Source organism: Eucalyptus grandis, chromosome 9 (genome assembly GCF_016545825.1).
Source record: "Eucalyptus grandis isolate ANBG69807.140 chromosome 9, ASM1654582v1, whole genome shotgun sequence".
Taxonomy (NCBI): domain Eukaryota; kingdom Viridiplantae; phylum Streptophyta; class Magnoliopsida; order Myrtales; family Myrtaceae; genus Eucalyptus; species Eucalyptus grandis.
The window spans coordinates 27,230,623-27,246,091 of NC_052620.1; the positions used below are offsets into that span (position 1 = coordinate 27,230,623).

Genomic DNA, 15,469 nt, shown 5'->3' on the forward strand with positions numbered 1-15,469 from the left:
GTAGGCGCATCGTTCTTTTATATGCTGCCTTTATGAAGCCATTCAATGATAGGATGAGTCAATGCTATCGGACCCCAGAGTTGTACAGCCCCCACAGATTTAAGCGCCGGTAGCTTGCCATTAAAATCGGAAGATGGAGATGTAGCATCTTGACCTAAGAAAAAGTGTCTTGTCAAAAGACGAAAGATTTTAAACTTTAGGGGGTCAAGCTTGTGGACTTACCTTTTAGCTAAGAAAACATAGGCGAAGTTAATGACTGCTCCGTGGAAAGAGTCTTAAATCTCAAACGAGTATGTATGTGCAGTTTGAAAATTTCAAGTCTTAAATCTCCGTGGAAAGAGTCTTAGTAAAAGCAAGCTATTAAAGGGAGTTCTGTGTATATGGTTTGATGGAGTAGAGGTGTTTCAGTCTCTCAAGATATCCGTGAACAGGTCAGATCAAAGGAGTAAATGAAGCTCCAGCACCTAATTCCAAGGAACCGGGGCTACCGGGTAAAGAACGGACGTGTATGTGTGGAGCATGTGACCAATATAGGTTAGATTTCCCGCACTACTAAGTAAAAACAATTTCCATCATATTTGAGCCACCTTAAGCTTCCAGTTCTTAGTGCATACTGATTTTATAATACGATTTCTTGTTAAAAATAAGATTTCGGACTCAATCGTGACAATGCGGTGCACATTATCAAAGTTTGATATACAAGATAACTTTCTTTTTCTGCTAGTATTATGCATACTCTTGTTATCTAGCAACTCACCCGGTGGATGAAAGATCTTATCAATCCCTTGGAAACTATATTTGCTAATTCAGTGGGACATCGGATGTGGAGTTTCCGCGAAGGAGAATCCAATCCGAGTTTCCAAGTACACAAGATTACTCACGCGTTTTATTTCTCGCAATCTACATGAAAGTAGAAAGAGAAAGGATGCACAAATAAAGACAAAGTGGTGGTTGTTCGCAGAGGATGGAACAGGCAATAAATGTTTTTGGGTTGGTAAATATATGGTACGCTTGCACTAAGGACAGTTCGCAGTTGTTTAATTCCTTCACGCATATATATGTATGAGTAATGTCATAAGGTTAATAGCCTCCTTTATTTGTGCTTTTATTGTGATGCTATTGATAGGTCACCCACCACCCCATCCTCTCTTCTTATCTCCTCCTCTCGCGGCTTATCCATTTCCTACATATATCGATATCAACTTTATCACAATTTTTTCTTTCGCCCTCCGTCGAGAGGACAAAAAAACCTCCAAAAAGATCTGAAGAGGAGACATCTAATCATGTTGAAATTAGAAGACGCAAATGTTTTTCATGCCCCTTTTTTTATCACTTAGTATCAAAAGGCCTGCAGATATAGAGGGCATCTTCACTTCATGAATGATTAATGGATGCTTCAAGGGTAATCTTGGGTTATAAGAAGACCATTTCTTTTGTATAAGCATTTTCTCGTTCGCTGTTTACCAGGATCAGTTTTGAGGATGGAAGGATTTTCATTCACGTTGATGGGCAAACATTATCAATGATCGAAGACCATAGGTGTCAACAAGGTGTATATCTATGTAGAGTTCCAAGCGTTTGTGCTGCATAATTGACTGACTTAATAAATTTAAGGCAGCACATATAAATTTCTGTAATACACGCACACACACATTTTCATATACACACGTATGCATGCGATGGAATTAGAAATGGTCTTTCAAAAGGTTCTTCCATTTCCAGGCGGACCCATCTGAAATTCTGGCATATACGAATTAGAAGACCCAAAAATCTCCAGGAAAAAGATCTATATCATCCTCTTGATTGCTGAGGCCCTGACCACATCAAAACGAGGATTACCAAAACACAGTCAAGAACCAAAATAAAGCAAACGAATAAGATCACGATGAAGTTCCACAAATGGCTATCTGTACTAGTTGATTAAGTATATAGAACTATGCACTAAGATTGATCATTACAAATTAGACCCCCCAATGAGAAGAAAAGCAAAAGAGAAACCACCGGAGAGATTATAAACTAATAGCAAATCTCTTTCTTATCTCTCTTTGTAAAACTGCCTTGAACATCCAAAATCTCCCACTTATATGAGTTTCGATTTCATTTCATCTCCAGAGTTCTGAAATCCAAAACGCTCGTCTTCAACCCCAAAGTCGTAGCCGCCATGGGCGCTGCTTCCCCCGCTCGCTCCTCTCCTGCAACTGCACTCCTTGCTGTTCTGCAACCCCAGGCTGCAGGCAAAGCAGTGATTTCCCTCAACCATTCCCATCGACGCATCAGGCTGATGCTGCTGCTGGCAAGGAGGGCTTATTCTGAGCTCAAGATTTAAGTCGGGACACTTTTCTTGAACCGTTGCTGCCGTTGTTGTCGGGTTGTTCTCGTTCTTGTAGCCGAGCGCGGCGGCGATGGCGTCGTCTCGCGGTTCTTGTTTTGACGGAGCCGCTGCGAACGAAATAGTGGTTGCGTCTTGGGCGGGCTCATTCAATGGCCGGTGCGTCGCCGGATCGATCCCTCGGTTCAAGAGCTTCCTTCTTATGTGCGTGTTCCAATAGTTCTTTATCTCGTTGTCCGTCCTCCCAGGCAATCTCCCGGCAATTAAAGACCACCTGTAGCAATATAAAGGAAAACCCATTTGAATTAATCTAATGTGAAGGGGAAAAAATTCACGTTTTGAGAAGATTTAGTTAGAGAACACAGATTAGGAGATGTGTTAGGTGCTCATTCTCCTGATTCTTGTTCTTGTGTTTCCACGTGTTATCATAGGAACAGATTAGTCGCACGATCATGACATATTATGAATCGGATTTGTTTTTGCAATCCACTTACTTGTTACCAAGAAGGCTATGGAGCTTGATGATGAGCTCATCCTCTTCCTCGGTGAAGTTGCCGCGCTTCAGGTCAGGCCTCAGGTAATTGATCCACCGGAGGCGGCAGCTCTTGCCGCAACGGAGGAGGCCCGCCGCCTTCGGGAGCGACCGCCAGCAGCCCTCGCCGTGGGCCCTGATGTACGCGATGAGCCTCTCATCTTCTTCTTTGGTCCATGCACCTTTGTTCGTGTGAGCCTTCTCACAGCAAGGTGACCTTCCCATGTTTCAGTATACCAGAGAAACTTGAGAGAAAACAAAGAAGAGCGAATTTTTTCCCCGAGTGCTATGAGCACAAGCTATTCTAGTTGTAGCTACTGTTCTTATATATAGTTGGGTACTTGTATGAGAATATTGGAAATCTTTTAAGGGAGGGAGGGAGGGAAGGTGTTGTTTTCTTGCTGCCAAACCATTAAAGCCAGCCTTTGCGAATGCTAAAGGTGTGATTTTATAGCATTTTGACTCGATCAAGAGAGAGAGAGAGAGAGAGAAATAATATTTGCTTCTAGATGTGAGTTGGTGAGACAGGTTAGAGGGAGTGGCTGGTGGCCTCTCTCTTGTGATGATACTTGCATCATCAAAAGGGAATAAGTTAAAAGAGGAAGGCAAAATTTTTTACCTACATATAATTATATAATGCATTAACTACATATAGGGTAAACTTCAGGTAGGTGTAAACGTTTGTTTATTGTTAAATTAAAGTTGGAGCAAAGACAAGGGCATGATCTGTGGCCCTCTGCTTGCCGAAGCACTGGGCCAACTTCTTGATTAATTATTTCGGTTAGCTCTCGAAATCTTCCCCAACTCACTAGACAGTACCAGAATATAAAGTGCAGAGAGAGTGAGAGGGAGAGAGAGAAAGAGAGGGCATAATAATTATTATTATTATTTGCAGTGCTGTTGGAACTAACACCAATCTTGGGTTTTTATATGTAAATCCAGCTAGGTCCACCATGAATGGCCTTCGGATGACCAGTTGGTCTCGGATGTAATGCTCTCCTGCCTGGGTTATTATACTCGTATGGAGGAGACCAGAGGAAAAGCACGAGGGGGCATCTTGCAGCTGGTTAGCCCCAAAAGAAAGTGATGGAATTGAAACCTCCAGGAATGCTTGGCTAGGTCACTTCGATGTGGGTTGTTACTTAGTTTGATCAGTGTACCCATATTTGGAAATACTTATTCTTTATAATGAAAGTTAACTATTTGTTTCATAGGTGTTGATTTTGGGTTTATTTCCAATAGCGGATTTCATTATCATGTTACTAAACTTTGATTGCAATCGTCTTATTTAACAGAATTTCAATTTTATTTTTTATTTTGGTTTTTGGTTTTTTTGAATCCAATGCATTTTAGTAAGAGTTCAGTTGATATTCTAGTGAAATGCAATGCCATGTGCAAGTTTATCATCTTTTTCGAATGTCATATTGTTATCGCATGGCCACCAATTTCATGAGAAAATTGGTCATGTGCCAATTGAAACACGGCAAATGAAAAGTAGATTCGAGCGATCCATGTGATAGCTATAATCAAAATTCAATGACCCGATTACGACATCTACTTAAATCTAATAATCTTAAGTAAAATTTAAGTGCAAATTCGCCATGAAAATGTCATCTCAAACATAACTATATGGCTGACAAGACGAGAAACAACTTGTTAAAAAACCGGGGCTGGCCGTAGCTTGATGGGGTCGATGAATTTTCCGAAATGAGTAAGTTGATTGGAATGGGCGTAATGGAGATGTAGGAGAAGAAAAAGAAGTAGTGGTTTGTCTATTCTTGTCCATAAGTAAAGTGATGGTAGTTGTGGTTTTTTAATTCTACTACCGGTATTCTCTTTATAATGCCCATGAGAGAGAGAGAGAGAGAGAGAGAGAGAGAGGTGCTTCTAGAAGGTGGGGATGGTGTGGGAGGTTGGGTACGAGGCAGAGGATGATGTAAGAAAAGAGAATAAAAATAGAAAGAAGGTGAAGGGAATAGTGTGGTTGTGGTTGTGGTTGTATGTGGGCTTTGGTTCACCTTCCACTAGTCGCCCTCCCTCCCTCACTCCCTCCAAACCTTGTGGTTCAAGTTTAGGCATGAGGGTTGAGTTTTTAGGAATGGACCGGGCAAATTACATCTCCCTCAAATTGCTATCACCACACAACCCCTCCTCTCTCTCTCTCTCTCTCTCTCTCTCTCTCTCTCTCTCTCTCTCTCTCTCTCATCTATTAGATAAAACTCAGCAACTCCCATACGCTTAGAAGAAAGTACCGTGAATCAGTTGACAAGAAGCTCCCCATATGCAACCAGCTAAGACGTATGGACAGTTTCCTAATGATGATTCATTATGCCTAATGACGCTCGCATTAAAAGGTTCAGTAAGCCTACCTCTTTGAAATCATCAAAAGTTGGTAGTGTTGGGCGCAATTATTCCGAGGGTGAAGATCCTGAAGCTTTCCTTGCCATATGATTTTACCTACCTCTCTTTTACACCAATCCCTCATTGTGTCCCCAACCCTATGCGCACTTTTACGCTGACCAAACCCGATTAGAGATTCCGTCAAATCCTGTCCGGTTCAGTCCGCGGATTTGCCGAAAAGATGCCACATATAGTACCTTTATCAACATTGCAGGCAACGCGATTGGGGCACGCATGTAGGAATAAGGATTACAACAGACGCGTACTACAAGTAGTAGTTTTATCCACTAACCATGTTCCCAAAGTGATTTGATGGGCTTAGCCGATTGGGAAGCTATGAATGACCTGGCGACGGTTCTTATAGGTTTGCCCCTAAGATTCACTACCTCTCTCGTTGTCTCGCCAACTTGTCCCTAATACCGTTGAAATTTGGTACGTGAATATCATCTGCAAAAAATAATTTTTTCTTAACTAATTCACTGACGCAACAAAAACTCATATGGTACTGCATTCGGTTCTCATGGCCACGAGTTATGTGTCTCATTGGCCCCGAATGCCACATACGAAGGTTGGATCCGACCACATGGATCAGATTACTGATTTACACCGTCTAAATTAGTCCTAGCTATTTTTAATTGCTTGAACGTAGTGTCAACCCATTTAAGAATTCAAAATTTTCGAAAGTAACAATCCATTTAAGGATTCATGGCCTTTAGCCTAGGATTTGGCCGGGAGATTATGTGAACAAACAACGAGAAGGTGATGTCCAGCTCACAAACACGTGGTGACGGGGAGATCATGTGCTTAGGTGCAAAACGAATTTCTTAACGTGCGAGATAAACAACTGAGGCTCCCGGAAACTAATAGCCAACATTGCTGATAGCACTGTCCTAAAAAGTCTTCTACCTACCTTCTTTTGTGGGGGATTGGGTTGATTTGTTGCCCTCACGCAGAGTCCCACGTGGTAGTCCTAGGACCTAAAAGCAAATGCCTTTTAGCTCAAGGTCTGTTTTCAAGGACCCACGATAACATGGGTTGGAGAATTAGGGGATGACAGGAATGATATGGTTGGGGGTGTTTCATCGCCATAAGAGAACGATATAGCAGATTTGAAGTTTATCCAATTTTGGATCTTTTGCCAAACGTGGTGCTTCTTGTTCAAGCGTTTGACGAAGTGGATTTGGATTTCCCAAGTGAGTCGGGTTTCGGCGTCCCCATCTACACGCACCGCCCACCCCGCAATTCGGCCAACCTGAATAAGAAATTGGCAGCTGATGGTTTCACATGTAGTCCAACGAAATGGAGGACGTACTAGTTCGGGACGATTGGGCATGTGGGTTCGTCGTGTTTGGTAGTCACATGAGAATCGTGCGATGAGTTTCGACTATCTTAAACTTCCCTGTGAAACAGAAGTTTCGGCAGTTCGACTCTGGAAATGAGAATCCTCACAAGAGAGTCACCCTTACAAAATCCATTTCCGTCAAGGTGGAACGGAAAAGGCTGCGGACTCTGTAAATAAATTGAAAACCAATCCACAGGCTCGTAGCAGTGACCACTTGAGCATGACATGTTAACAACCATCATGGAGTAAATAGAAGGTGCAAGTCAGATTCTGCCCATACATACGCAGACAATACGTTGGCACTTGAAGTTATCGATCACCATCCAGTACAAAGCTATCCAAATACTGGCAAAACATTTTTCTAGGTTGAAGGAATAGCACGAGCGAAAGGAAGTTGGTCTGCCTACAAGCAGCCACCTGCACGCAAGTGTCGCGGTCCGATGAGGCAACATAATTAAGAGGTTTTCTAGATGAAGTTCATGATCAAGCCGTGAGAAGGGTGAACATTGAAGTCCTAAGGTATTCTAGAGTATTCTATCAAATTCCTTAAGACGGGCAATATGGTAATTGTATATAGTTATAACTTGTAATAAATGTGAGTAGTTGGTATGCTGCAGGGTAAGGAAATGCTAGATCGATCGATTCATGACATAAGCAACACATAAATTCATATACCAGAGATTATTCGTATATGTTACCCCCAACTCAAAGCAGCATAGCATTTACTAACTAACTAGAATGGTAATATTGCGTTACAAAAGAAGCGCTGAAAATGGGATTCGATTTTTCTTGTCCCTTTCTCAAGTTCCTAGTTTGTTCTGCCCAAGTGCCAGCAATGCCTCGACTGCTCGTGGAGTAAAAATAAAGCCTGCTGCAGTTATATGTACAAAGGCAAAGGAAAAGTGGTGTTCTCTACTTCCAATCTCGATCTTAGTCAGCCAGAATTTAATCGCCTCAAATTTAATTGCAGCGCATTTGGATATCCAATCTGATTGCACTACTTCAATGATCTTCATCTTGGCGTCATGAAGTTTGTGAATCTTGCCTTCTAACTCACGAAAATTTCTCATTCTCATTGTGCAACATCAAATGTTCCAAAAGTTAGTCATGTTAAATTAACCTTCTTATACCATACTGTATCCAGTTTATGTGCCACAAAAAGGAGATTTCCACCAAAATAATTGTCCACAATGAATTATACATGTTATGGGCGTGCGTCACTACTCAATCTCATTATAAGCATGCAGATGCAACCACTAGACTCCATAAAAATTACTGTATACAAAATTATCTATACATACTATCATTCATTAAATCCCAAGCAGATCGACCATCGGAAAACAAAACTGCAAACATACACAAAACGAGGTGTAGAAAGGCTTTTACCAATATGCCTATCACCATATCATATATCAATCACGGGACAAGCGATAACTAAAAGCAAATGAGTTCAAAGCCTATTTACCGATACTCCTCGAGAGGAATCAAAGTCTCGCAGCTTCCAAATCCAGCTTTAATTCCTTTAAAGATGATTCTCCGGGATGATCTCTTGAGTTATGATATCGAAGCACCTTGAAGTTCAACAAGAAAAAATTTAGGATTGCACACAAGAAAAGAATTGGAGCAATTCTTTAGGAGTCAAGCTTCTGTAGTTACTGGTCTAAGTGGTGGGTCTTTGCTTCCATCATAAAGGGCATCCTGTGCAGAGAAAGAAAGCTTAGACCCACAAAATCCACCAACTGGATAGATGTCATACTGACATTCAATCCTACATAGAGCAAGTTCCAGCATATTGCCGTATCCCTCCAACAAATTATCCCAAAATGTCCATCGGTCATTTGAGAGTTATCCCAGTCAGCACCAGCAAATATTCTCCGTCGGACGTTCATGTTCTTGACAGTCACTCGGCCCACAAGTTTCCCAGAATCATTTGTATCTTCCGAACTAGGACTGCAAGGTTTGCTTTCTGCTGACTGTTTCATGCTGGACATTTCACAAATGTCTGCAATATGGTTTTCAAGAGTTCTTAAAGAATTTTCTCTAAATCATGTTACGAAATTGCACATCGATTCCAGAAAAATAACTCTCGCAAACAATTCACCAAGAAAATATAATAATAAAATAATAGAATCGAAGAACACATCGAAAATTTATTAACGAAGTTCACCCAAACTTAGGTTACGTCTCCTCACAGAAGTACTCTGCAAATCCACTAAATTTAAAAAAAAAAAAAAAATTGGAATACAACGATAATCTTCTCTAAAGAAAAAACTCACTTTTTTCTTTTCTCTTTTTCTTGCCTCTGTATTTTCTTTTTCGGCGTCTTGACAGTTAGCGTATTGCCATCACTAATATAAAGATGTAGTTTTAACCTAAAAACAAATCTAATATAAAAGACAAAAGAGCTCCTAAAAATATTTGACTATGACAAACCATCCACCCTCGCCTCTTCCAGCATTAACGTCTTCTGCAATTCCACTTGTGTGTTTGACTATTGCCCCGAAAGATCTCTGCCGGCAGATAACTCTAATAGAAGTGTACGTCGGAAATACAATAGCCTTCCATAAACTCAGGAAAGTAACATTTCCGAATAAATGAGGCCTGACTGCTTTTCAATCCTAGCAAAGGCACTGACCCACTTACTAATAGATCTCGAGATGGTGTTTCAGGAGCTGCAGTATTAAAATCGCATCTCTCCAAGAAAGCTTTCCTCATTTGATTCAGAATCATATTAGCAAGTTTTACCCTCATCTGAAAGAAAAGCATCCTCACGTATCCCATCCAAGTTCTACCCTCATCTGAAAGAAAACATCCTCACGTATCCCATCCATCGATCCAATCACCAAGGCTTGACTCTTAGCATTTGCACTTGAAGAGGGCACCTGAGGAGTTGATGGGGCAACATCCCGAAGAGAAGTTCTTACTTCAGCTTCCAAATGATTCCTCTCTTGTTCCTTTAGAACGTCATCCACCCTACTCTGCATGTGAACAAGAGATTCTTCCAAAACAGGAGCAAAAAGCCGTTAAAGGTGTGCGACTACGTAGGCAATCCTGTGAAGATGTCGCAAATTTTGAGAACCACCGAGAAGCTCAAGTTCTGATGCTGAGCAAAGGAGAAGGCCAAGGTCTTGCGCTCTTATACCGTAATCAGCGTCAATCGAATCTCCAGAAGTTGCTTTGGAAATACTAAAGCAAGATGCAGCTATAATACAGGCAACGTAATAGTCGTCCAAGGATGACTTGACACTTGAATGACTGAATCCAAGGTCAACAATTTGTGAGGTAACCATGGGGCTCTATAGATAAGGTTCATAGCTCAAACCGGCGTCAACCAAGTTTAAAGAGAAAGAAGATCCAGGAAGCCGTTGGCAATTTCCTTTCAATGAAGAACATTCACCAGAAGCTGGCAAAGAAAAGAAAGACGATATTGCATCGAACCAATCCAATCGACCACCCATGGCAACGAAAGTGCCACACCTCACAGTGATGGACAAAAATCCGTGGAAATTCACTGGATCCCACATGTAGACAAAGTCAGAACCAGCTAATCCAGTACATAAAGCATCGGAACCTCCCCATCACCCTGTATTGTTAAATTGCAACATGAGATCAAAAGAAATTTTTCATCTGGTACGCCAGTGATTGAACCCCGCAATTTGCCTTTCTCATGAACCAGCCAAAAAAAGGGGCACCATTAAGACCGTCATTATCCGAGACATTCAGCAATTCAAACTTTTTAATTCTCAATTTGAGCCGAAACCATGACCCGGAAGTCCATTCTGTATAGAGCTTTTGATGTTGTCAATCTCACCAGGGTGAATAACAATCTCTACACAATCACAATTCAAATAGATTGATGTCTGGCCTACATTAGTTGTTTTCAAAGGATCAATATCCTCAAAAGCCACTCTAGTAAATCCTTTTATCACTTGACTCAAAAGACTCTTGAAGACTTCATATCCATAGCTCCGAAGAATAACTACAGCAGAGGATAAATGCAAATGGGTAAGGAAACTAGAGCTCATGATTATCTCTTGATTCATTTCAGAAGCAGGATCACCAGAATCTCTCGATGCTGTTATGGAGGCAAACTCAAATCCTTTTCCAATAAACTTATTTCTGCTCCTCTCCTCTGAAATAGCTAAAGAGTTTGCTCTCTCGGCAACTCAAGCACTAGTAACAGGACCCTTCTGCCAAATCATACTGAGGATGGAAGAAGGTGTGGCAATGGACAGAATATTCAGAAAAGAAAACTTTCACCCTCTAGCAGTGCGGCAGGACTTACCCCCATCATCAACCACGTCACATGCATTTCTTACTAGATACAATGTCAAGGTTACAGGAACTCAAATGCACAGAAGTTGTCACCATTGAAGATGTTGGGATATAGAAACGACAGGATCTTACAATTTACGTCAACGCGAAATCGCTAGAGAAATAAACGAGAAAAATAAGGACACCAGAAATTTACGTGGTTCGGCCCGAGTAACGATACCTACATCCACGAAGAGAGCCAGTAGCAAATAATCCACTATAATCGAAAAATCAGAGTTTATAATCGCTCAAACGCTCAAATGTTTCTTACACCTAAATTTAACCCCAAACCAAAGTGTTTATAAATAAACAACTCACTTGGATATAAACTCATGGCACAAAATTACCGCACGTTCAAGTTTTAAACAAAACACTCTACGTACACCAAAATCAGGACGTACGGCTTCGCGTAGTTCTTCAAAACTTCTCACGGCTTGCAGCTTCAATGATTGTTGGATGTGCGGCTTCGTTACATAGAGCTTCAGCGGCGTGTTCCAAGTTTTTTTGAAAAGAAACCTGCATAATATTCCCTTTATTTTGACCTAGGCTCACCTCCTTCTGTTTACGTGCAAAAGACTTCATCCAAAAGGGTTTCGGCGAGCTTCACACGTGGACTTCTTCCTCATGCCAAAGGGCCCACCACAATTTGTTTTATTTCATCTTTCAATTTCGGATTCTGCAGCAAAGAGGAAACTTTCCTCCCTTTTTATTTTATTTTATATTTCCTCTTTTGTGCAGCTTCAAAAAAAAATCCAGCAAATTACATTTTGTAAACGCTCAAACTTGAGACATAATTTAATAATTCTCCATCTTGACTCGATGTTTGTAGCCAAGTTATAGTACTCATCATCCATGCTGCTTTCCCATCGCCCCGACGGGTGCTCACTCTCCACAAACGGTAATAGAGCTCAAGCAAAACTTGAGCTACTTGAGCTTCGCCAAAGAAACAGACTTAGTCATTATGTCTACCGGGTTATCTACTATACCGATCTTTTAACAGTAACATTACAGTTAGCTAAGACATCTCGAATGAAGTGGTACCTGATGTTGATATACTTTATTCGCTCGTAATAAATTGGATTATACGCCAAATATATCGCACTTTGATTATTACAGTGTATATCAACACTTTTCTATTCTAACCCAAAGTCTGAAAGCAAACTTTGTAACCATATCGCTTCCTTCACTGTAAAGGTTAGTGCCATGTATTCTACCTTAGTCGAAGATAGGGCAATGTAATCTTATAAAGACGCTTTCCAACTAACCGCACCACCCGCTAGCATAAACACATACCTTGCTAAAGACCTGCAATCATCCAAGTCACCAGCATGATTCGAATCCACAAAACTAGTGGTCTCACTGCCATTGTTATCCCTCTGGTACACTATATCCACGTCCGTTGTCCCCTTGAAATATCTAAGGATCCACTTCACAGCTTCTCAATGAGCTTTACTAGGATGCTTCATATAGCGACTAACCAATATTAGTGCACACCATAGTATACATAATACTACCCACAGCACTAGAATAAGGAATAGGGGACGTGTGCTCCTCCTCTTCCTCAGTCTATGGTGATAATTTATCTAAAAGTTTAAAATACTTTGCTAAAGATGTACTTACAAATTTTGCCGACTGCATATTAAAACGTGCCACGATCTTCTCAATATATTTCTTTTGAAATAAACGTAAAACTCCTGCAACCCTGTCACGCAAAATCTCTATACCCACAATTTTCTTTGTAGCACCTAAATCTTTCATCTCAAATTCAACATTTAACCACCTCTTCAGCACATCAATATCAGACATATTCTTAGCTACTATCAACATATCATCAACATATAAGAGTAGATAAATCAAAGAACCATTCTTCAATCAACATTTAACCATATCCATCTAACTTTTTGTGTAGTCTTGACTAGTCATGAAAGCATCAAAACGTTTATACAATTGCATAAGAAACTGTTTCAGCCCATACAAAGATATCTTCAATAAGCAAACATAATCTTCCTTACTCGGAATAACAAATTTCTTTAGTTGTCTCATGTAAATCTGCTCCTCCAACTCACCGTGAAGAAACACAATTTTCACATTTAGCTGTTCTAATTCAAGATCCTGCGAAGCAACTAAAGCAAGTAAAATACGAATAGAAATGTCTTACCACAGCAGAGAACACCTCATTGTAGTCAATGCCCTCACGTTGTGTATACCCCTTCGCCACAAGTCTCGCCTTATACCTTGCTACTTCAACACTGGGAATGCCCTCTTTCCATTTAAAGACCCATTTACTTCCGACAATCTTTTGGCCCTTGGGTATTTCAACCAGCTCCCATGTCTGATTTTAATATAGTGATTCCATCTCTTCACTCATAACCCCTAGCCACTAGCCATCGCCTCAAAGTAAGACGAAGGCTCATCTGTCTCCACCTTATCACCTACAGTCAATGCATAAGCAATATCTGTATAATCATAACTAGTGATTTAATTTACCTTCTCTGTCTATCTGCGGCTATAGTGTTGTAACTCTGCTGGTTGTTCACTATCACCAACTTCAGGAACTACAGCTTCATCTGCAATCTCAACCCTTATTACCTTCGAGGTCTCTGAAGTCTCCACCTGAAACTCAATTTCACTAATGACACAATGATCAATCTTTTTTATTGGTTGTGTCTCAAAAATCCTCTATTGAAGCATTGCAGTCTCGTCGAAGATTACATCTCTGCTGATTAGAGAATCAGGTGATCTGGGATCGGTGTACCACAGCTGGTAGCCTTTCACCCCATGTGCATAACCCAGAAATATGCACTTCTTCACCCTTGAATCAAGCTTACCATCACTCGCATGAGTATAATAGAACATCCAAATATTCGTAATCCGGAATAATCAACAGATTTCCTTGACCATACTTCCTCAGGAGTTTTCCACTCGATAGCAGATGATGGAGATCGATTAACCAAGTAATATGAACTGTTTCGGCCCAAAATTCTTTACCAAGTCCTACATGCGAAAGCATGCATCGAGCTTGCTCAAGCAAAATTTTGTTCTTTCATTCTGCCATGCCATTCTGCTATGATGTCCTAAGAACTGTGTGGTGTGTCACAATATCTTATTTCTCGCAGAACTCAGTAAAATCTTTACCATAGAACTCCATGCCATTATTGGTTTTCAAGCACTTAATTTGTTTATCTAACTACTTCTCAATCAATGTCTTAAATTTCTTGAATCGATCAAACACATCATATTTGTGACCCATACCTTCCTCGAATAATCGTCGATAAAAGTCAGCATATATCGAGCACCTCCTTTTAAAGGAACCGAAGATGGGCCCCAGACGTCTGAGTGAATATATTCAACTAGTCGTTTGGTAGAATGAATAGCTGTAATAAACTTAACTCTGTACGTTCCCATAGATACGATCACATAAGTCCAAATTCTTCCATGTCTTTTGACCATTCAACAATCCCCTTTCACTCAGTATTGTCATACATACCTTACTCATATGCCCTAAACGCATATGCCATAATTGAGTCAAGTTAGAGTCTGACTCACCCGATAAAACTGCAGTTGTTCCAGTTACGGTCTCTCCTAGTAAATGATAAAGAATATTCACTTTCTTCCATTTCATCATTATCATGGTACTTCGAGAGATCTTCAGTACTCCACCTTCAATAGTGTACCTACACCCGATGTCATCGAGTGTCTCCAGAGAAATAAAATTATTCTTAAGCTCTGATACATGCATCACATCTATCAATGTGCGCACCACCCCATCGTGCATCCGAATCTGAATTGTCCATATCCCCACAGCCTTACAAATTGCATTATTCCCCAAAAGAACTTTACCATCATCTGCAGTCTAATAAGTAGTAAACTAGTTCTTATGAGGCGTCATGTGATAAGAGCACCCCGAATCTAGCATCCATTCGTGTCCTAACAAAGTAGCGGTCACACATAAAATAGCTTCTGCATCACCATTGCTCCATTCGGCAACGTTTTCCATACTGTTTGTGGCATTTTGCCTATCAGCTTTATTTCTCCGCTTTGGACAATCTCTCATGATGTGCCCCTCCTCGTGACACTCAAAACACTTAACACGTCCATTGGACTTTCTATGGCGTGATTTCGATATGCTTTTACCTTTGCTACTATTAGACCCTCGATGTTGTTCTTTATCTCGAATTGTCAGTGCTTGCACTACTCCTAGTGCCAGACCGTCATCTCGCAACTTTCTATGCCACTCCTTAGAAAATAAGGCAGACTTTACCTCTTCTAAGGTAATTGTAGTACGCCCCTGTAAGAGAATAAGGCGGACTTTACCTCTTCTAAGGTAATTGTAGTACGCCCCTACAATAGTGAATCAATAAAGTGCTCCAATGACTATAGTAAAGAGGCTAACAACATCATGATATGTTATTCATCATCAAGTATCTTACTGACGTTCTTCAGATCCATCATGAATTTATTAAATTCATCTAGGTGAGTTCGATAAACGTACCTTCAAGATATCTAAATTGAAACATCTTCTTCAACATGTACAATCGATTGTTTAGACCTT

General features: G+C 40.6%; 1 protein-coding gene across 1 annotated transcript; it reads right to left on the reverse strand.

Moving 5' to 3' along the window:
• Positions 1-1,757: 1,757 nt before the first annotated feature.
• On the reverse strand, positions 1,758-3,288 carry LOC104418936 (myb-related protein 308). Its single transcript, XM_010030416.3, has 2 exons — positions 2,824-3,288; positions 1,758-2,603 (listed from the first exon to the last, which is right to left on the reverse strand). The coding sequence occupies exons 1-2, from the start codon at positions 3,084-3,086 to the stop codon at positions 2,081-2,083; spliced, it is 786 nt and encodes a 261-aa protein (XP_010028718.2). The 5' UTR covers positions 3,087-3,288; the 3' UTR covers positions 1,758-2,080.
• Positions 3,289-15,469: the final 12,181 nt, after the last annotated feature.